Source organism: Lutjanus erythropterus, chromosome 17 (assembly GCF_056507025.1).
Source record: "Lutjanus erythropterus isolate fLutEry1 chromosome 17, fLutEry1.hap2, whole genome shotgun sequence".
Lineage (NCBI taxonomy): Eukaryota > Metazoa > Chordata > Actinopteri > Lutjaniformes > Lutjanidae > Lutjanus > Lutjanus erythropterus.
In genome coordinates, this window is record NC_139333.1 from 9,469,107 (window position 1) to 9,492,954 (window position 23,848).

At 38.4% G+C, this 23,848-nt stretch overlaps 1 protein-coding gene across 1 annotated transcript; it reads left to right on the forward strand.

The window, feature by feature from the left end:
• Positions 1-4,964: 4,964 nt before the first annotated feature.
• Positions 4,965-22,792, forward strand: gucy2cb (guanylate cyclase 2Cb). Its single transcript, XM_084741058.1, has 27 exons — positions 4,965-5,500; positions 7,546-7,658; positions 7,864-7,931; positions 8,918-9,133; positions 10,217-10,332; positions 10,961-11,063; positions 11,743-11,848; positions 12,393-12,534; positions 13,851-13,933; positions 14,040-14,151; positions 14,919-15,006; positions 15,975-16,077; positions 16,236-16,295; positions 16,391-16,462; positions 16,552-16,656; positions 16,859-16,945; positions 18,243-18,375; positions 18,457-18,594; positions 18,721-18,797; positions 18,886-18,977; positions 19,141-19,299; positions 20,426-20,618; positions 20,703-20,877; positions 21,063-21,161; positions 21,398-21,492; positions 21,638-21,714; positions 22,558-22,792. The coding sequence occupies exons 1-27, from the start codon at positions 5,290-5,292 to the stop codon at positions 22,766-22,768; spliced, it is 3,234 nt and encodes a 1,077-aa protein (XP_084597184.1). The 5' UTR covers positions 4,965-5,289; the 3' UTR covers positions 22,769-22,792.
• The last annotated feature ends 1,056 nt before the right edge of the window (positions 22,793-23,848 follow it).

Genomic DNA, 23,848 nt, shown 5'->3' on the forward strand with positions numbered 1-23,848 from the left:
ATCGTCAGGTCTCCTATGCATCTTTGATTTCTCGCCTTGAGTGTGACTTAACATCATAGTAACAGACTGTATCTGTTTGGTTTCTTTACTGTGACAGAAACAGGTCTGATTGAGTCAAATTATTATTTTTTTTTGTCAAATCACTGTGACACCGTCTTTTGTCATTAAGATATAGTTTGAATAAAACTTACTACTGTATTCACAGACCTGTGTGCAAATGTGTTTGTTATTTGGATTATATAGGGCGAAGAAGACGACTCTGTGCTCGTTTTCCCTCAGTCTGCGAGCGTTCACTGGTGTCAGTACAAAGTGGTATAACTAGGGCGGTTATTTTCAGAGTCCTCTTTCACAAAGTTTTTTGCTGCAGTGAACTTCGCCTCAGTGTCTCAGACTGTTTGGGATCTTGGAAAATGTTCGTCTGGGTTTGTTTTGGCACAGACGACATGGTGTCGATGCCTCCTTTTGTCTCACTGGAGTCCATTTGAGTGGAGGATTTCAATTTCTTTCATTATTTCAGCCAAGGAACCCTCACAAGAAAAGAGAAAATATGGGCCCCTCATGAATGTCTCCCGAGGAATAATTTGACTTAGACTTTTTTTTTTTTTTTACGTTTCTACTTTGAAAGAACAACACAAGAAGAAAGATATTAGACATGCACTATATTAAAATATTTTCACCAATACAGAATACCCATCACATACATGCACACACATCAATAGCACTCTTAGTGTATACAAGAAATAAGATGCAGATTCTGATTATATTAAATAATATACAATAAAACATATGAAATGGAAATAAAATATAAATAATAGAAAATATAAAATATCCCCATAAAAATCATGAACAATAATAGGCCTTGGTGATGTGTGCTTGACTGGCAACCACTGGCAAGAGGAAGATTTATATTTATTAAGAGTTATAGATTATTAGAACATATGAACTATTTTAGATTTAAAAATCAATATATTATTTGTTGTACTACTAAGTCTTTAAAAATGAATAAATAAGATAAATATTTTTTTCATGCAATCATAATGAAAACGAATGAATCTGAAAACTTGTCACAGACCCCCTGGCAGAGTGCTGCGGACCACTGGGGTTCCCCGGACCTCTGTTTGAGACAAATAATCTGATAGTTCGTTACATAACTCTCCACAGAGGGCTTAAAACAAATAAGTCAGTGAAAATAGATGGGCAAAAAACAACAGCAAATATGATCCACACACATAATAGTTAGATTTATTCCTATAGCTGTAAAAGTCCAAAGGGACTTTATAGAGGAAGATACAGAAAGATAAATCACACATCAATCAATCACGTGAAAGTAATGTTTTACTGTTATAGCTGGTTGAGGTTTTAAAGGTATACTCTGCAACAGTTCCCGAAAAAAAAAATCAAGGTATGACTCATGAACGCAATCCCTTTCGATCATCACTCTACCTCCTGCTGGAAAATTATAATAATGCATCATACTTAATGTTCAGAAGAGGTAATGAGTAGCATAAAAGGAAAATTATCAAATAAAGTATAAAAATCTCAGATTTGTATCTGCAGCAGTTGAGTAAATGTGATGTAGTTATATTCTACCACTGATCGGTGGAGACTCTAGAGAGGACTACATGACTTATTTCTGAGTTATCCTGCTCAGATGATCTTAAAGGTGGTAATTATAATCAACCATTACTGACTGTATGTTGGTTATGTTTCCTCTGTTGTTCAGTAATGAGATGAATAAGTCAAAGCGTGCCTGCTGTTGTGTATTTACATTGACACTCCACTGGAAAGCACAAAACTGAAGGAGGTATTATTGTTTGTATTTCATCGCTCTGACCTCCAGGTGGCAGCAATGTATAAAATTTGGAGAAACAGACAAATTTGCCTTTTATGATCCTGTACTTGTCTTTTGTGGAGAATATTTACTATTACAGTGGGAGATCCAGCTCACATAAGATACACAAATGCACACTCAATAAAAAATTAGAAAAAACAACCAAAAATGAGAAAAAGAATGTGCTTGTCTCTTATGAATTAATAATGCTTAATCAAAAATGCACATTAGCAATGTAACAGTATTTGTACTTGAGTACAGATTTGTGCCCTTCAGTGGACAAAGTATGAAAAAGTGCCTTCTTGTGTGCATCTACAGTGTAAAAATGTGGAAAAATGCCCTCTAGAGTGCCCTCCAGTGGACAAAACATCATAAAGTGCTAAGGTCACATAATAAAACAACTTTAATCTAAACCAGGGACTGGAGTTGTTCCACCATGAATGCATCATAACCTCTGGCACGGGTGTTTGACCCCTTTACATTCACCCCCTGCCCTTCAGACAGCCTGAGTGTGCCACTGATAGTTCTACATGAATCAAAATATATAAGTAATAAAATAACCACTATAAATAAATGCTAGAGAAATAGATAAATGAAAAAGGTAGTGAAATGATCAGACAGGGACACAGAAATGATGACAAACAGACAGACAGAAGATGAATATGATAAAAGATTAATATGCTTATTAAAAAACAGATTTTTTTTTCCACATACCTGAAAAATTTGCAAAGGAAAAACTAAATTAGCCTGATGCACCCTAAAGTCCAGCATGTTCCAGGTGTGAAAATAAATCAATACAATGGACTATGATAATAAAAAAATAAAGAAAGCAAACACAAGGGTAGCCATAACGAGGCAGAAATGACAGGACTTTGGTCAGATTCATGGTCAGAGACTGTGTTTGCTTAGTTTTCTGACGGGACGTTTCATATTGACTGATCTATATGTTTTGAATTGGAAGACCGGTGCCATATTTCATCTGAGACAAGAGTCTGAAGTGTTTTATTTATAAGTGAACACTACAGCATCTGATTTCTCTGATTAACATCAACCACAGAGGGGGAAGTAATCAGAGAAAATCAGCGACTGCAGGGTCTGTCTGAACTGAAAATCCCTCCACCCTGCTGGCCTCACCTGACCCAGACACATTCACTTCTCAGCAGATCGTATCACACTGCAATAATGACACAAAACACTTGGTCCGAAGAATATGAGAGTCCAGGCTCAGCCGACTTGATTAAATACAGAGGCACAGTTATGAATCACTGGCTTGATATTTGCTCTGATGACAACAAACAAAAACATAAACAACCATCCGCCTAACACTTTACATTAAGATCCTTAATAAGCGTTAATTAATTTTAATTGATTAAGTTATAAGGCCCTTTAAAGATGCTTATTAACATTATTATGTTAATATAGACTATATGAGTGTTATTAATAGTATCATAAAAATGTTTATTGTTAGCTTATAGGACATTTCTAATCACTTATAAGAAAGTGCACTTTTCTAGTTGTTATTTTGTTTATTTTCCATCACAAAACATCAGTTACAGTGCAGACGTTCTGAATATGAAGCAAACACACAAACCCGTAACTTTTATAGGTTCCTTCAGCGTCACAGTGATAGATGAACATCTGTGTCATGCAGAGGAAGCGTGGGAAATCCAGTGACCCACTGACAGTTTTTACTGAAGGGGAGTGGACATATCATGTGTAAAGTCAAGTAGACTAATGGACCGATATTAACTACGTGTTATTAAATTGTGCGTGTGTTGGTGTGCGTATGTGTGTGTGGCCTACATTACATGTGGATATAATGGGTCAGAGTTAAGTGTCTGTGTATAATCTCATCATTTAAACATTTAATCCAGGTGAGGAGGTTACCTGTGGGGTGTGGATGTATGTATCTGGTGCAGATGAAAAGCTTCTGAAGTGACAGACAGAAGTGTGTGTGTGTGTGTGTGTGTGTGTGTGTGTGTGTGTGTGTGTGTGTGTGTGTGTGTGTTTTACAGCACGTTATCTGTGATGAGTTTTATGACCAACCTTTGCTCTTCTCTTTTCTCTCCTTGCTTTCCTTTTCCTGATGTCTGTCAGAAGTTTACAAGCTGTGTGTCTGTTTGCTGTCTGCCTGTCTCTGACACATATGTTGAGAAAAAACACACACACAGACGTCTGTCGTTTGTCACTTACGGGATGACCTCAGATTTTCCAGTGTTTCTCATAATATATACTCATTTCAGCGTAAATTGCAAATGATTTTTATTTCAAAATCCTTCTTGTCCAAAGTCTACTTTTTTTTTCACAACATTTTTAATACAGCCACTTGTCATCGCACATTATCAAGTCATTGGCTGTTAATTTGTTCAAGCTTCTTAATCTAAATCCAGTACAGACCTGCTAATTTATCTTGATTAACTGAGAGGAGTCAAACTGACCTTTCAGATACAGATTAGCCACCACCCTGTGCCTTATTTTTTTCAAAACTAGCTAATGTCCTACCCACTGTAACTATCACTTGGAAAATGTAAACACAGGCTCATTTAATCTGATTTCACATAGAGTCTCACTCGTGGAAGGTATAAAAAAGCCAATCTTCTCTCTGAATGAATGAGACAGTTTAAAATTCCTCTTATTATCTGCTTTTGTCCAAAATATTGCTTCCATTTCTCTCTTGAAATATTAAATCAACCTGATAAATATACGTGTTTATGAGGGAGAGGTATGTTGTTGGGTCTGACTGGCAGGTACATCTGCTAATCATCACAATGGAGGCTGCTTAGGTCCCCATAAGCAAGTAATATACCACAGGACTAGTGGTTGTAGATACATTTCTGTAAGCTGCAGAGGTGGCAAAAACACACTGTTAGTCAGAAAAATAAAAACTCAAGTATAGATGCCTAAAAAATCTACTTAAGCACAGTAACAAAGTACTTATGTACTTCCCATCTCTTAAAAATTATAATCTTTTGTCATTGTAAAATCAGTTTATTACGAACAAGTTCTCAACCAATTAAAATCTGTGCTCTGTGTTTGTGTGTTTGTCTGGAGCTTGTAATTCATGCAGACCTTGGCACAGCAACAGTGGGACGGTTATATGGCCCACCTCTGTGTCTTTAAAGGTTGTATATTAACAACTTGATGTGGAAAGGACAGGTAAGCGGCCACTTAGATGAACAGACGGAGTGTGAAATGTGAGAAGCGAACAACCCAGAGGAGGAAGGAGACAAGGACTTGGATACTGGGATAACCTTTTAGTGAGTTGGTGGAGGATCAGATAAAATTTAATTTCTGGAATTTGCAAAAGAAGTTGTTGGAGGGTTTGGTGACTTTACTGCACTTGCAGGCGACACTGGACCCTGGGACATGTGAAAAACAAGGCACTGAAAGCCTTTATCGGATCATGGACTCTCTTTAACAGCTCAAAAATACAAATACGAGGAACTTCAGCGCTCAAAATGGGAGTGGGGTGGAGGTGGTGGGTGTTTTTGTCTGTCTTGGAGAGTCTTGCTGTTCCATGTTGGGGCATCACACACTGTCTGGACGGGAGCAGGCCGTCAATCAACGTGATCCTGCTGGATGATGAAGAGTCTCCCTGGAGTCTCAAGTTTGTGGAGGGAGAAATACTGAAGGCCATAGAGACAGAGAAAATGATGAATACCCCAGAAGGTAATAAACTAATAATTATGATAAATTATGGACACAAAATTATACTCTACAACGGTGCTAAAGTAAAATTTTACATTTTCAGAATATGTTAGCTGACTGTATTATTTTATGATTTGTCTTGTAATGTACTGAAATTATTGATGTGTGTATAACTGTATGAATAGCTGATTGTATTTGAACACAATTGTAATTGCACATGATTTATGTATATTATTGTGTATATATGCTAAAATCTCAATACCAAGAACTGACGCCACTTTTCCAAACAAGTTTAGGCTTCTCATACATGTTAATATTTAGCTTTTTTTTTGTGCCAGTTACAGTTTTTTAAGCTCTGTTTTTTTGTCTTATCCTTTTGATTTCTTGCCTTCAGGCTTATTCAGTGTTTCCCTGTTAATGTCTTCCAAACTAGTAGAGAAGTTATCTCTAAGATTTCAGGGGACAAGTGAAGCAATGACTGATAACAGACAGCCTACAATAATATCTAGTCAGTGTAATAAAATTATAAGATATGGACCAAAAGGAAACAATCATTCATAATGCTTCATTAATGTTTTGTAATAGCTTAGATTAATCTTTGGCCGGTGCGACAATAATAAAAAGCTGACTTGCTTTAGGCCCCTGAATAAAAACTTGTTATGGCCCCATATTACTGCCTGATAATTTGGTTAAACAAAAATTAACTTATCTACATGGGTCACACAAATTTTGACAGAGGTCCCCTCTACAAGACAGGATAGGTAATAATGCAGAACCTGTATCAACTCTGATTATTTGATTTGATATACATTAGGCTGTGTGAAGCAAATTTCCAGTTAACCAAAAAACAACCGACACCCACTGAAAAAGGAGAGTTTATGGCCCCTGAACACCTGGCTATAGGAGGACATATTGGTGGCATACCGTCCTGGTGGATTATTATTGACAAACAACTGACCATTTGCTAAGCCCCGTAACCCTTAGTCAGGTTACTGCTGCTACGCTAATGTTCAAAATCCTTCTAAAATTTCTGACTGAAATGACATCAGCAGATTTCGAGAGCTCTGGCTCATTAAGCCAAAGTTAGTTTCATTCCTTGGTTCAATGCCCACTTTGCTTGACTACTTCAAAGTGACTCTTATTTAAACAGAAAACCTAGTAAAGAGGTCCCAAATATAATAGCCAGTACATGATATTGAGCTACAACGTTGAGGCTACAGCTGCACGTTCCAGGCAAAAAGTCATCATCCAAACTAATGATATAAGATGACAGGGAAATAGCACACAGCATTACACAAAAATAACATCTTTTAAAACAATTAAAATACCTTCATCGTCACAGCCATGGTCAGGTTAGACCTTAAATCGCATATTGGCTTCAAGCCCTCGTCAGGGGGTCAAAAAACTTAAAAAACAAAACAAAACAGAGAGCTCAGACAAACTCAATTTGAGTCCAGGAAACACTCCTACCCAAACATTTTAAGTTTGTCCTAATAGGCCTAATTCTTCAAACCCCTAAATTAAACTGCTTTAACGATGAAGTGAATTTGGAGAATGTTTGACTGAGGTTGCGCTAACATTAGCCTACCCTACATAAAATAGAAAGAGAAGGCATACTTTATTAAACCCATGGGGTAAAATAGTAGCATAGCATCCAGGAGTAGCTCCAACACCACAGAAAAATACTTCGTTATTTATGAATGGAGCATTTTTTAAACATAATCTGTAAACCCACATTATAATGACTGTATATGGAGTAAGCTCGTTAACTGGACATGCTAACATTTGCTACTTTTGTTGGTGTACAACCACACCATGTTAATAATGTCTAGGATGTTTGTTCTTGTATTTTTGGTTTTGGAAAGGATTAAAAAGGTTAACTACCATCCAGCTCTTTACATATCATCATGTTTACTAAAGCCACATGCAGTTCATCTAAAGCTTGACAGATCTCCTACTTATGGATGCTAAGATGTGATCAGAGGATTATTTTTCATGGAAGGCATTTAGTGAACAGTCAATTTTTTAAACTCGTATTTTTTTTCCTAACCTTTCTGTCTTTAAAGGTGTTGCATTAAATCTCACCGCTAATTTTAGCGGGTACGACCTTACCCTTTATCCACGGAAAGACTGCCAGAGTACCACGTGTGAGGGAGTGTACAAGCTAACAATGCTGATCGTGAGTAGCTACAATACTTGTTAGCTTACTATTATGTGTTCTCAAGTTCGTTGCTCACCTTAGTTACTTTCACACGCAGTTAAAAGGAAGTACATTAGCTCTCCTAAACCTAGCCAAGAGTGTACAAATACATACAAATGTAAAACAAACAGCCACACTGACAGACATACTAGAAACTCACACTCATTTGTTTTCTCTTTTGCAGAATTCAAACCAGCTGGGATGTTCTGTGCTTGGGCCCACCTGCACCATGGCGTCTCACGAAATAGTTGAGTAAGTGCTGTTTTTTCCACAACAGTCCAAGAATGGATATACTGAAGCTATCAATTGCACCAAGTCTCTTCACAACTCCTATCTGCGCTCAAAATATGTTGCCATTTCCTTTAACTGTTCAGTAACTGTATAACTTTGGCCATAAATACCTCTCAGCAGAGGAGCAGTAGTTGCGTACACAGTGGTACACTATAGTAATGCGGACTCCAAACAAATGAGAGATGCTTCTTTATTTTTAACACTGCAGTAAATGGCACTACTTAGCATTTTTGTGCGTTGACACTGGATTCTGGACTGGATTCAGTCAGGCTGGGTATATGACATCACAAACCTAAGGACCCAATCCAATTAAACAAGGAGGTGGTGCTATACATACAAGCACAGAGCAAAAAGGGGCAAGACTTTGGAAGGGTCAGTTGTGATTTACTTGACATATTAATTCATTGATATATCAGCTTCTTAGCATTCTTGTCTTTTGTGTGAGATAGCAAGAGTACGTCGCAGCCAGCTCTCGGCGATCTCTGGCTTGCAAAATCCATCTTCTTGCTTTAAGTGATTCAGACATAGTGTTTGCCTCCTTTCCAGTGATTCAATGAACCAATTTGCAAAGCAATTAAGTACGATCAACAGCAGCACAACTTGACTCCCCCCCATGATAACAGGCTGCAGTGTTGATAATGCCGTCCCATTGTTGTATCATCTTTTCCTTCTTCTTACTGCCATCTACTGGAATCTACACATCATTGGGCTAATTTGTATCATTGCGGGTCTTTAGACCACAGAAACAGACAAAATTGATATCACACTACTCACATAAATGTTACAGCGCATGTGTATTCTGCTCCTAAACTCGCTTTCCAACATTAGGTGGTTTTGTACTGGATGTGTTTGGAGATTGTTGGCCCTCACTCTTTCACCCCTCCCTGTAGATGTCATTCTCTATCCCTCTTTCTCTTTTAATCCCTTTTCCTTTCTGTCTCTGTCAGCGCTGAAAAAGGTCTGAAGCTCAGCACGCCCATCATCTCGGCGGGAAGTTTCGGTACCTCTTGTGACTTCACGCTCAACCTGCAGCGCCTCCTGCCACCCGCACGCAAGATCTCTAACTTCTTCATCTACTTCTGGGAAGACAACAACACGCTCAAACCTGAGTGGGAGACGGCATACGTTTACAAGAAACTGAGCAACCCTGAGGATTGCTTTTGGTGAGATGCCTTTTAAAGAGCAACCCACTTTTGTGATTCTGGTCCCAGTCTGGTATTCTTTGCAATGGATCTTCTCTTTTTTCATGAGGAAATAAAATAATTCTGTTCTCCAAGCCCCCAGAAATATGAAAAATGTCACAATGCCTTGTGTCGCACATCTTCCAAGTACTTCAATAGTTACTTTCGCTAATTGTGTAGCAGCTGTTGAACATTTTGCAGTATAATTGCTCTACAACAATATCTTTCTTATAAACTTAAATATACAAGTTTTATTTGTTCAAGCTGATTAAATTCTAGTTTTATTTTCAGAACTTATAAACAGGAATTCCTCTAACTTTACGTTTTTTTGACTTGAAATGCTGAGATGAATGAACATACAATCAACTCATTGAACTCATTGTTTCTAAAGAAACATGATCAGCATGTTAGCAAACTTCCCAGCATGCATTGTTTGAGAGTTAAAACTCTTTTTTATAATTTAAAGAAAAAATGTTGTTGGTTCAACTCTAAACATGCTTCTGAATTAGTATCATGTTCATTGGACTAGAAAATGTTTATTTGTTTTGTTTGTTTATTGTGTTCAACTTATCCTTTCAAATTCAGTGAACGCAAGACTTTAGGGCAGGCTGGACACTAACTTTTTTTTAAGTTAAAACAAATACTATATTCTTACAGCGCTGTCAACTTTCTGTCTAGAACACGGGAATATCTTGCACTGTGTAGATTGATATCTGCTACTTGTGATCATTTTGCACCTAGGTTTTAGCAAATATCTGATCAGCTTCATGAAGAGCTTGCAGAAAATGAGACGCTTTCTTCTGCAGCCTGACAAGCACCAGTTCTCCATCAGAACATTATTTACAGCATTATTTGTCTTTTATTATGTGTTTATAACAATATGTTGTTATGACTGAGAGAAACTAGGTGGAACCAGTTTTTATCAAGTTATTACAATAAACAGCCAGAAACAAATCTCTAACTGGACCTTGATGATGTTGAAATGCTGTGTGGACAGCAGACATTACGTGCCTTAGTGAATGTTTTTGCGCTTTATTTGGAATCATAAGTGATTTTCTTCTGCAGGTATATAAATGCGCTGGATGCAGGCAATTTTTCTCAAAATTTTCAGAGAACCGTGCTGCGCACACCAGAAGCCGTGCAAATGGTACTTAAATCACCCAGAAACAGGACAAGCAACAGTAAGTCCCTTTTTTTTTTTTGTCCGATTTAACTGCTGAAGTAGATTTGATTACTTTAAGCTTTTCTTGTTTAGGGGTTCAACAGATTACTCACAACACTGATTGGTTATAAGCAAAACGTGGCAAATGTTCCCTTTAAATGGTGGAGGGGACTGCTTAGCCTGATGGAGAAAACAAATCCAAATCTCTCACCAGCTGGCTGACAAAACTTGCAGCCCTGATATACTTTTAAAAGCACTTGCAAGTTTGATTTGCACAGGTTGATAATGATGATTTCCCCCCTTTGAGCCTTCAAAGAATGACCTTAAAAGGACACTGGACTCAGGCTTTACTCCAAACCACTCAACTGTTTAACTTTGTCCGAAACTGTCCTTTCCATAGTTACCAAATGTGACATGCCGGATCACAGGGGAAAGCAAACTTGTGCATGCACTGTAGCTTTTTGTTTCATGTTAATGCAGCTATAAAAGAGGGCATTTGGGTTTAGCATTAACTGGTTTCAAGGTCGAAGCAGAAATTTAAATGAAAATCAGATTTCGAGGGTTTGACTCCCCCCAAGGCTAATGTGCAATCTAGAAATGCTCACACTGCTGGTCTGTGGTGTTACATGCAGTTCCTGTGTTTGCAGTGTTCATCATTTGCGGTTCACCGACAGACATAATGGAGGTGAAAAATGGCTCCAAAGAGGCAGACAGCAAAGATATTCTCTTCATCCTCATTGATCTTTACAAGTCAGTGCTCTTAATTCATTTAATCTCTTTTCATTTCATCTCTAATCTCCTGTTTTCACTTAGTGTGCTGTTCACAAATGGGTCCCTACGTTCCCACATCCTTCTATTCGACATATAGACATCAGCGATTCCCAACCAGGCTTGCTTACATCACGTGTTTTGGCAGTTTCCAGGGGGTGCATGGAAAGACTGTAGATTTTATTAAAAAAAAACAACAACACCCTAACAGGATGAGCTATGATGAAGCGTGTGAGAAAAATATTAGAGAAGCAACTCTTAGCTTAACGTAATGGTTGCAATAGGAGTTGAAATACTTATTCATTACTTCATTACATTTTTTGCCATTATGGTTGGAGTAACATGTTTTTTAAAAAATGGTTGAAATTGTAGTGTAATTAAATAGCATGAAATAAAAAGCTAATGGTGAAGAATAAATGTTAGAAACAGCTGAAAAAGCTAAAAAGTAAATAGGTGCAGCAGCTAGAAGTAATTGATAGATGGTTGACATAGCTTAAAGTAGGTTATATGACAAATTTGTAACTTCCTTTTTTATTTATTACATTTCATAGTATGAATTAGTAATCCATTATATTTTGATACATTCTATTTTATTCTATTCTATTCATTTTATTGATTCTCTGTTCAGTTTATCTTTATCTCTTCTGCCTGTCCTCCACAGTGATCAGTACTACACCAACGCATCGTCTCTGCCGTACATGAGGAACGTGTTGGTGCTGACGATGCCCAACACAAGAAACTACACTATCAGCAAAGGCAACAACACGGTGAGGATACAGGATTTCCAAACTACACAACTCCCAAGTTTGTTTCCTCGCTTTTTAAAGGAATAGTTTGTCATTTTGGGAGATACCCTTATTTTCTTTCTTGCTGAGAGTTAGATGAGAGGATCAGCTATTCTCGTATCTGCTTGTTAAATATGGAACTACAGCAAGTATGTCTGAAGCTCAATAATTGACATTCTTTATCTTAATGTTTAATCCAACTGAAGTGTAAAATCGATAAGTTGGACACGCTGGGTGCAGTGACTTCCTGGAGTCTTACAAGATCTCTTGCATGCGTATCATTATAATTGGTTTGTCTAGTTAAAGGGTTAGTTCTCCCAAATTACAATCTTCTTTGAGATTTCTGTATTAACCCAAATACAGTGGCAGTGAACAGAAATATATTGAAGTTGCTGTACATTTGAAAAATTTAAACTGTGCAGCTTTTGTTTTCCTGTTACTCTGAATAATCTACAGAATAGTGTGTTAACAGCTGTTACAATAGATCCAATCATGAATTTGTATGTGTGTGTCTCTCTCTCTGAAGATGAATGACTACATGGCTGCGTACCATGATTCGGTGCTGCTGATTGGCCAGGTGATGAGAAAAATTCTTGAAAAAAATCAGTCAGAGATTCAGCAGATGGAGTTTGTCAGTGTGAATTACTTCAGAAACATCTCCTTCAACGGTAAGGAAAGAGGATGAGATGGTCAGAGGAAAGGAGAGAGGAAATGAAAGTATAATGAATATTTACTTCTGATGTGCTTAAAGGACCAGTTTGTATTTAGGAGGATTTATTTCCAGAATATGGTAGAAATGTGACATAATATTCATAAGTATGTTTTAAATATTGTTTAATCACCTGAAAATAAGAACTGAGAAGAACACAACTTTTCATGATGCATTGTGGGATACATTGAGTATATATATACAGTATATTAAATCTCACTATACATTCGGACAACAAAAAATGGCAAACTCACTATATAATGGACTATGTGGTCCCATCCCACTGTTTTCTTGTTGCCTTGACAACTTATCCATGTGATTGCCAGAGAACCTTTCTGGTGTCCTTTTTGACAAGGGTCTGTTTTGCATGATTTTTTTCATCAACCTTCACAAAATAACCACATACTTTTCTTGCATAAACCTACCCAAATAGTTTTTGTGCCTTCATTCGACCTAACTGTGACTGAAAACTCAAAAGTCAAAAGAACAATGACTTAGCCTCCAATGGGACACAAGGACCTGTTTTTGATCAATTCATCTACCACGACCTCCTTGCTTAACTTCTTTTAAGTGCTCACAGCCAATCAGAGCACTGTAGTAGAAGCCAATCACAGCGCAGGACTGTGACAGAGAAAATTATTTTAACACATATTATATATAACCCCCTATATAACACATAAATTAACACATATTAGCATGCTGATGTTAGCATTTAGCTCAGAGCTCTGTCGTTTCTGAGCACAGCCTCGCAAAGCAGCTAGCATGGCTATACACTCTTGTTTAATTAGCCTAAGCATTGTTGATTAAAATATATTGTATCTAAAAAATACTGGAATCAGCTCATGAAATACTTACAGAGTGCAAGGTAGTAATTTTAAAATTGATTACTAAAAAAAAAATACTGATGACACGACCCCCATGACCCTGACAGCAGCGCTGAGGGTTGTGTGTGAGGCCTAACAGACTGAAGCTGTCAGCTGCTATCACTTAGCCTATTTGTGTTTTTCACTGACAAGATGAAGTGATGAGGTGTTAAAGCCTGCGGTCTGCAGCTGCATGTCACCTTTGTGTAACACTGAAAGACAAGTTCCTCCATAATGTGATGCAGGCTTGTTTATCTTCACTAATGACAGAAAAACAAAACTCTGAAAAATCTAATTAGTTAAGACTACACTGTACACTAGTTTACAGTAGTCACAACAATGAAATCAATGCTGCAACTAACAGAACAACAAAGAAATTTGTGTATAAAAACGTGTCTATGCGTCTGGTCAGGAATTGCTGGAAACTACAAGCTGGACCAACATGGAGACAGAGACGTGAATCTCTCAGTCATTTACACCACTGTTGACAACAAGGTACGTCTCCTGTGTTAATCATTATGGCATTTATCAGTGAACATATCTTTTGCTGAATATATTTTAAGCTCCAATGTGCCATTTTCTCCTCGCATGTGATCCTCAGTACCGAATACTGTTCACACATGACACTGAGTACAACCAAACCAAAATGGTTGAGACAGACCCGTCCTTCATCTGGGGAAAAAGACTTCCTTATTCCACACCAGAAGTAGAAGGTATGGCTAAAACACACACACACACACACACACACACACACACAAAACAAAAAAACAAAACAAAACACTGGTTCAGCCCATTTTGTTTTATACACCAGGTCATCATTAAAGGCACCCTATGGAGTTTTCTTGTAAACACATAAAAGTTTTCTTTACATTCATCGTATATCAAATGTGTTGAATGCATTTTCTTCCTACGTCATCCACTTTCCTTAAGAAGTGGACTTTTAATACGTTTAAACTGTGCATAATTTACATCCAAGTGTACTTGCAGTCTTCTTACACTGTAAAAGTAAACTTTTTACAGTGAAAAAGTAAACTTTTTACAGTGCTATGAAAACAAGCAACCATCACTTTTGTAAAATATTTGTTGATTCCACAAAATTTTAGCATGGGTTTTTACAGTGTATAGTGAGCACACTGCTGTGTTTCTTTGCATGTTAGACACTGAAGCAGGGTAGCAGACAGACCTGCAGTAATGAGGCCTATTTTTGCAGCCATTGTGAGCTGATTTTCAGAATTTACTTTGACTGTATAAACTTTCTCTGGGGTTATTTCATCAACCACAAATTTATTGATTCACAGGTGGAATTTTTCCTGCCGGCGACCACATGTCACATAAACCCAAACATTATGGCTGTCTTATTAACATGATTGCTCACTCTGCGTTCATCTATGTTTCTGTTGTTAAACATGTAGAATGTCCTGGGTGAATCAGAGTTTTCTTCAGTGTTGGTTCAACAGCGGTCTCTTTTTTTTGCTCATAGTTTCAGGCATTGAAGCTCGTGACATCATTGTCATCGTGTTGGCTGTTACAGTGGTTGTGGTGGCCACCATCGCCTTCATTTTCTACAGGTGAGTGACTGACGACAGGTGAGCGATTAACCAACATCAGTGTATCAACGCACATATCGACACACACTGGTAAAGTAACCTGAACAGCTATGACACCACAGAAAATGAACCCTAAAGAAATCAATAAATTATGACGTGGACACATAAAATCAACACATTTTACCACATCTGAAAAACAAAAACAACCAAGTAACAGGTAAAAGTGATCACCGTAAAGACTCGGTATTCAGTTTTGAGATAATTGACCCTCTCCCACCCCTTTTTGTTTTGTGTTCCAATAACAGTTGAGCCTCCTTATAGTCTTGTCTGTATTGAAAAGAAAAACGGATTCTGAAGATGGTTAAAAGACGTTGCTGTGGTATGCAGCCCACTGATAATGCAAAGTAGCGTTTCCCCCACTGGCCCCACAAGTTCCTGCTCGGACCATAGACTTTACATTGCGATGATGTCACAGACTTTAAAGTGCTTTAGATCAATAGATCAAACATTTATAGAAAGAGTGATAATCAACCTTGTTTGCAGCTGCAAAGTGTCCTGTCAACAGTTTTAGAGACATTTCTTTTATAATGGCTTTTGGGGGAAATTGCTCTTGGGGCCACAGGGGAATTTTTCACTGCATTACTGCAAGAGGCCACTGGAAAAAATTGGAAGCAAGCCTGAGGTTTTGTTTCCAATTATCTGGACGCTTTATCAAAGTATGAAAAAAGCATTACTATTGTCAGAAATTAAAAAGGTAGTTTTCTGGAGCTCTTGAAAGAGATTCTTACCATCCTGAGGAATTTCAAAATGAATGATTTCTTTGTCCTGATTTTTAAAAGCCAGGTGAATTTTTTGTGTGAATTTTGCAAAATTAGAAAATAAATAAAAGTGAGCAGATGATGAGTTTCTTCAGTACGTGTAAATAGATTTTTGTAAGTTGCTCATTTCCGTGGCTTCATGGCTCCTGATGGTTTTTCTTTTATCTGTAGACAGAACAGGAGAGACCGTCAGATAAGGCAGCGCTGGTCCCACATCGACTCTGATCTCATCACACTGGTGGAGGACAATGAACTCAATGTCATCTGTCTTAAGGTAAATGAGGCTTTTTTTCTCTCACTTATTCTCTCCTACAGGACAATGATCCTCCATGATTCTTGACCATGAATGCACTAGAGAGCACACATTAAAAGTGGAAAGAAAAAAAAAAATGTTTTGACATGTTCGCTCTATCCTTCGTCTGCCCCTGTCAGATTGAAGAAGAGAGGAAAAAAAGAAATTTCAAGATCCGCCGTGCATTCTACGACAAGAAGGTAACTGCACACAACATCCTGCAGCAATTCTCACATCAATCAGCTTTTGCACATGCTGAGAATGTAGATTCAGATACTGCTGTGATTGTTTTCAGATTGTGATCCTAAAGGAGCTGAAGCACTCAGACGGGAACTTCGACGAAACCCAGAAGATAGAACTTAATGCAGTAAAATACAAAACACACACAAACACAGCAGGTGGTTTGTTTGATGTCGATTTGATGTCTTGATGCCTCTTCTTATCTTTTCTCTGCAGCTCAAGCAAATCGACTATTACAACCTCACAAAGTTTTATGGCACAGTGAAGTGTGTGGACGGCGTGTTCGGAGTATTTGAGTATGGAGAGAGGGGGTCGCTCAGGGTACGTATGGTGTCCACACATTCAATTCAAGTTTGTTTAGGTTTGAAGTTCAAGAATTTGTTGTTTTTTTTTGTTTTGTTTTTTTTACAAAATTTCATGTCAAAGTTGTGAAAATAATGGTATTAGCCATTTCTAAATGTCTTTATCTGATATTAATTTAGACACACACACACAAATCTCCTCTGTCCCTTTCTTCCTCCAGTATGTGCTGAACGACAAGGTTTCATACCCAGAGGAGACCTTCATGGACTGGGAGTTCAAGATCTCTGTCATGTACGACATCGCCAAGGTGAGACAGAAATGTTGGGCTCTGCCGATGATGAACAACACTTTACGTCACTCCGTAGTGTTATATGGTGTTTGGTTGCTGGCACGTGAATGACTGAAGAGTAGATGCCATATGTTCAGCTCGACACAAACGGACCTGAGGAATATGTACTCAATAATAGTAGTAGTGTTAGGAATTACTGGTCAGATTACTTTTTAGAATTGAAGCCAGACTGATTTCTTTTTTTTTTAATTAATGCGATAAGTTATTACCAGTTGTTGCTTCCTAAACTAGAATTTTGAAACTTTTGTATTTCCTTAATGTGTATTTTGACATAAACATGGACATATGTAGGAAGTCCTAAGCTTGAACTCTTCAAAATAAAAGAACCTATACAGAAGGAGTTACACTGAAATTACAGGGCCATGGAATATTTTCTAATGAAGGAAAGTAGATCAAGCTTAACAATTACTCACCCAAATAAATTAAATAAACTTAATATCACTCTCTCTTGTACACTGCAATACAAGAACCCAGAACTTGTAATAATTATGGGCTTTGATTTCCACTCTGATGGCTGAAAACCTCGTCCTGCCAGCGAGCCAGAGCTCCTGTGCAAGAGGTGTAGACGTCTCCCCAGCCAGGGTCGGCGTCCCGGGGGCCGTGCCCCCTCGGATGCATTATTGTGCACCTTTCCACCAACCCGCAAGCGGGGCAAGCCTTTGGCCCCAAACTTCAATATCAATATTTATCTGCCCCCAGCAGTCCGAGCTCCCACCCACGGTAGACTTGAGTCATCTAATAGGACTGCTAGCTGCTTTGCTAACTGAGCTAACTGGTTAATGCAAACAGCTAATTTGCATCTGCCAGGCAGACAAAACAAAAACAAAAAAATAAAAACAAAACAGCATACACTACGTAAAACAGCACAATACATTTTTTTTTAAAAATCCTTCACTTCCTTGTTTGGAGTATGAATTCAACAGTGTGTAGTGTTTGTAACAGAACCACATCGTCACTTCTTCAGTAATTGCAACTTGATTATTAGAAAAATAGAAAAACAGTCTTTCTTCAAACTATATGATTATGGGAGGAGTCATGTGATAATAATTATAACTGATGCATTAACCCAACAGTAGCATAACACACACTGAGTGGAATGTGACTAACTTTGTGTTGGGGTTTTATGGTTCATATCAAACTGAATGATTTGTTAAGATGAGTGATGCACAATAGATTCTTGTTGCAGTTCCCTCTGCCAGCCAGTAGATGTCAGTAAAGATTAGAGACTTCTAAACCTTCCTCCTCCTCTGTGCAGGGTATGTCCTATCTCCATGCCAGTGACATCCAGGTGCACGGTCGCCTCAAGTCCACCAACTGTGTGGTGGACAATCGCATGGTGGTGAAGATCACAGACTTTGGCTGCAACAGCTTCCTTAGTCCAGGCAAAGGTGAAAATAAAGTCCTCTCCTTCGCTGACTGTTTGTTCCTCACCTTCATCACTTTCTTACACTTTCTCTTCCTCCTCTAAGACTTGTGGACGGCTCCGGAGCATCTGAGGAAACAGGGCACCTCTCAGAAAGGAGACGTCTACAGCTTTGCCATCATCGCTCATGAGATCGTCCTCAGGAAGAGCACCTTCTACACCGAGTGCTGCTCCAACCGAGAAGGTGTAACACACATACACACACTGGTCAAAATAAAACCCACCCACACTCACACGCTGATCTTGTGAAAATAAAAAAAAAAAATGAATATATTACTATACTATACTATCACTACTGTGTTTCCACCAGAAAAGCTGTCCAAAGTCATCATGTCCTACTTCAGACCCGATCTTAACTTTGACACAGCTTCAGATAACGAATCAGAGGTGAGATAATGCCAGTTGTGTCGTAACTTAATCTGTGATTGTGTGTTTTATTGTCCGATATGTCTTTAAAGCTTCGCGTGTCTCCTAGGTGTACATGTTGATAAAAAGCTGTTGGGATGAGGATCCTGAAAAAAGACCTGACTTTAAGAAAGTAGAAAACTGTCTGGGGAAAATCATCAGGTAATCACTGTCTTTACTGTCACGGGCTCTTGTTGCTATCAGACATGTGGTTGATATTCTGAATGTAAGGCATATTTAGTCCACACGAGCTCTGAGAAATTGATTGCATATTTTTCCCTTTCCTTTCCTTGTTTCCTTCTCCTCCCCTTACCTTGTCCTTTAGTAAAATTCACAACCAGGACAATGAGAGCTACATGGACAACATGATCAGACGGCTGCAGATGTATTCTAAAACCCTGGAGCACCTGGTGGAGGAGAGAACGGCCCTCTACAAAGCTGAGAGGGACAGAGCGGACAACCTCAACTTCATGCTGCTTCCTCGGTCTGTTTACACTTAAAGAAGCGCACCATATTTTTCAGACACTGGCCTGAAATCACAGATACCAAAATCATACATGTTCCCGAGGAGAGAATTGGTTTTGGTGCTCGATGCAAATACCTAGTAAAACAATCTTAGCACTTTCCAAAGACAAACACAATAACATAGTTGAAAGCAGAGCTATTTAGTCCAGTGATTTTCAACCAGAGCTACTTTTACACTTCTGCAGTTGCCAGGAAATACTTTGGCAAAATAGTTTTGTAAAGTCTTAGTACGCTGTAAGAATGTGAAGCAGCTCAACTGCTTTGATAAATAGAAATCTGAAATTTAATTAAAAATATATCACCACATATTAAGCCAGCGTCAACATGTGAAAATCACAAGTTGCAATTAAGAGTGCATGAAAAATAACACACAAGCAGAAAAGTAATGAATAAATGGTTGAAATAGTTCAAAGTAAGAGTTTGCAATAGCTTGATGGACAATTGAAATACTTTGCTAAACATAATTGACAGTTGAAACTATTGGCTCAAAGTAAAGGAAATTGTTGAGGGTAAAAATGGATAAACAGTGATACAATATGTTTGAAATAGCTAACAGTAATGGATAAACAGTTGAAATAGTTAGCTAAAAGAAGTGGACAGAGTTAAAATAGTGAGATTAAAAGTAATGATAATGGTTGAAGCTAATGCAATTGATAAACAATTGAAATAGTTAACCAGAAGTAGCTAAAAGTAACGCACAAACAGTTGAACTGGTTAGCTAAAAGTAGCTAAATATAATAGATAAGCAGTTGAAATAGTGAGCAAAAAGTAGCTAGAAGAAAATAAACAGGATAAACAGTAAAATAGCTTAAAGTAGTGGAAATGGTTGAACCTAAAAGTAATGGACAAACATCTGAAATAGTTAACTAAAAGTAGCCAAAAGTAATGGGTGACAGTAGAAACAGTTGGGCTTAAAGTAATGGTAATAGCCAAAGCTAAAAGTAATGGATAAACAGTTGAAATAGCTTAAAGTAATATGATTAAAATAGCTAAAAGTAGTGGATAGACAGTTAAAATAACAGTCTTTGTGGGTTTACACAAAGCACAGCTGGATCATCCTGTTTTGTCTGTTTCTCTCTGTGTAGGCCGGTGGTGAAAAGCCTGAAGGAGACCGGTATGGTGGAGCCGGAGCTGTACGATGAGGTGACAATATATTTCAGCGACATCGTCGGTTTCACCACTCTCTGCCAGTACAGCACGCCGATGGAGGTTGTGGACATGCTCAATGACATCTACAAGGGCTTTGACAGCATTGTCGACCACCACGACGTGTACAAGGTATCGATGTGGGTGGAATTCAAGAGATACACAAATAGACCGACAGACAACACAGACATCACTGTTTTATCCGTCTGCCCTCAGGTTGAGACGATCGGTGACGCCTACATGGTGACCTCTGGGCTTCCAAAGCGAAATGGGAACAGGCACGCGGTGGATATCTGCCGCATGGCGCTGGACATCCTGGCCTTCATGGGTACCTTCCAGCTCCGACACCTGCCTGGTATTCCTGTTTGGATACGCATTGGCATCCACTCAGGTAGACGGCACAAAATCCTTGACTGTACTCATTATTTCTCAGTCTTCCACTAACAAAATGCACCTGAAGGCTCGAGAGTAACGATGACTTGATCTGTTGTCGTAAATGCAGAATGCAAAATTTAACGTGATTTAAAGGATGTAAAAACTGACTTGGCATTTGTGTGTTTGTATTTGTGTCTCCAGGTCCCTGTGCAGCAGGTGTTGTGGGGATAAAGATGCCCAGATATTGTTTATTTGGAGACACAGTCAACACGGCATCTCGTATGGAGTCTACAGGACACCGTGAGTACAAAAAGAAAAACAAAAAACAAAAACACATGCATACCAAGACACTCATTTACCCTGACATTCATGCTGCCGACTAGTATGGTCCACTTATGTTGCACTAGCAATGTGCTGCTCGTTGCTCATGTGCAATTATAAAAGCTACCAATCAACCTAATTAAATGAGTTTCCACATTCAAGCTTGGCTAAAAAACAAATGGTGCCTGTTGTTTTTATCTTTTCATATCCTCCAGCCCTGCGGATCCACGTCAGTGAGCCGACTATAAATATCCTGCAGAGGACAGACTGCAGGTTTGAGTATGAGATCAGAGGGGAGACGTATCTGAAGGTAAAGATGGGCCTCTTCATTAAATTTACTACACAGATAAACCAGTTGTAAATGGATCAAGAAACATTCAGTTCTGCAGAAGCCATTGTGACTGCACTGCCACACATGGACGTAAGATGTTGTAAATGTGTGTGTGTTTTCCAAGGGCAAAGGCACAGAGACGACCTATTGGTTAACAGGTGAGACGGGTGAAGACTACGACCTCCCAACTCCACCCACAACGTAAGCAAGTCCTCCACCGGCTGAAATGCTGCACACGCAGGCTCCTCAAATGGTCCCATTTCCCAATTTGGGAAGTAGTTTTCCTGAGCTCTCATGTCATATTGTGGACATTTTTTAAACTACAAAATTATTTAGTCCCAGTACATTCCATAAAAAATAAAATATACCTTTACCTGACTTGTCATCAGGGGTAATGCTAATAAATTAATTATGTTTCTGTCTGTATATGACATGAAAAACTTGGCAAGTCACGTACTAACATTTTCGCTGACTTTCTGAGTTGGATTCGACACACTTGACAGGATGTCCACATGAACTTTCCCAGTCAGAAGTTAATTTCTCCATTTATTCTGACGGCACATGAATGCAACACGCATCTGTCTTTGCTTTGTGTTGTGGAAAAAAAAACAGTCGAGGTGCAGGCTCATTGCAACTGTTGCATCACAATCACTGTGAGCAGGTTACAAGAGGTGTTTTTCTTTTCTGAAATATACAGATTGACGAACCCACTTTCAACATCTGCTATTTCCTTTCATCTTCATCAGGTTGATTTGAAAAATTAGTGTTGGTGAAATCTGCTGATCACTATTTCTTGCCAAAAGTTAGATGTAGCCGCTTACCAGCATCTCTAAAGTCCATAAATTAACGTGTTATGTCCCACCTGATTTTGTACTTATTTAACCTAAAAGCAATATTCCATACTGTTGATACTAAACTGAGGTCAGTGTCCCATTTGTTTTCACTTTACCCGACTTTATACACGTGTCTGGTGTCCGGCTGCACATTTCACTGCCTGACAGGACACTTGGGACCGACTTGTTTGCCTGATTCTTGCTTTTATAGGGAGAACTTCCAGCGGCTCCAGCAGGATCTCGCCCACATGATCCTCATGTGTCTGGAGCGCCGCTCTCGAGAGTCTGTCCGGAGGAAGAAGCCGCTGTCCAGTCTGAGCAAAGAGGACAACGAGGATCGGATATCAGAGGTGTCTGAGAGCGAACAGCCTGAGTACCTGCATCTGGCCACTGTGGACAACACCCTCAGTACCTTCCTGTAGAGGACACACCTGTCACAATCAGACTCTGTTCAGTAAGAGCGGGGAAGTAACAGCAGGTAGAGGCAGAAAGGAAGGACTGCAGCATCGACTACTTCAAATTAATGTACACATATTACTAATATGCACAGAATACAAAATAAGTGCCTCTCACTAAGGATATCTTTGTCATGGTCCTCTCTCTTTTTCTAAGGGTTCTATAAGATGAGAAAGGATGTGAAAAGTTATTGTTTGATTTTATTTCAGGATATATCAGGTGAGAATTTCTTGCCTTGCGGTTTTCATTGAATCCCTGGGTACAACAGCAAGCAAAGATGTGAAGATAACAGGGAGTCAAACAGAAGCATGACCTTGTTGTGTTAAATTGATTAGATCCATTGATTGTTATATGTGCTTGATTTACTGCTTGGCCATATGGAGCTACAGGGACAGAAGATATTGCAATTACTCCCAGTGCTTAATATGTCTGACATATTTTTTGAGGGATATTGTGAGTACATCTCTGTTGAACGGCAGGACTGTGTGAAGGTATGAAATAGTAGCATAAAAATAGAATAGCCTTTGATCAGGAATAGCTAATCAGACACAAGGATTTAACCTGTAACTATCATACTGTTCATTCTTTGAAAGAAATCAAGCCTTTTTGCCAAGTGATGTTTTGCAAAAAAACAAAAAAACAAACAAAAAAAAACAAAAAAACAACTGGAGCAGGAAGGACAAAGCTGGCGGTGCTGCAGGTAATGATGAAGGATGAATGTAAAGAGATTACAAACAAAACAAATGCCAGCTTTCAAATAATGCAAGACACAATTGTGTTTTCTTAACCTTTTTTTTTTACAGTGTGTAGAAAATATATTTTGACAAGTCAAAGCTGGTCCACACATATCTTAAATACCATTATACATCAGTAATTAATGTTTCACTCTTGATTACACATCTACAATTGAATTTCCATATGTTGAAAAATTACTGTATGAGTGAAAGTGTAATATTAATTTGATAAACTTTGAAAACCTTGAAATTATAGATTTTCTTTTTTTTTTTTTTTGTTAAATAGTGCACAGGTAAAATTAAATTTCACAT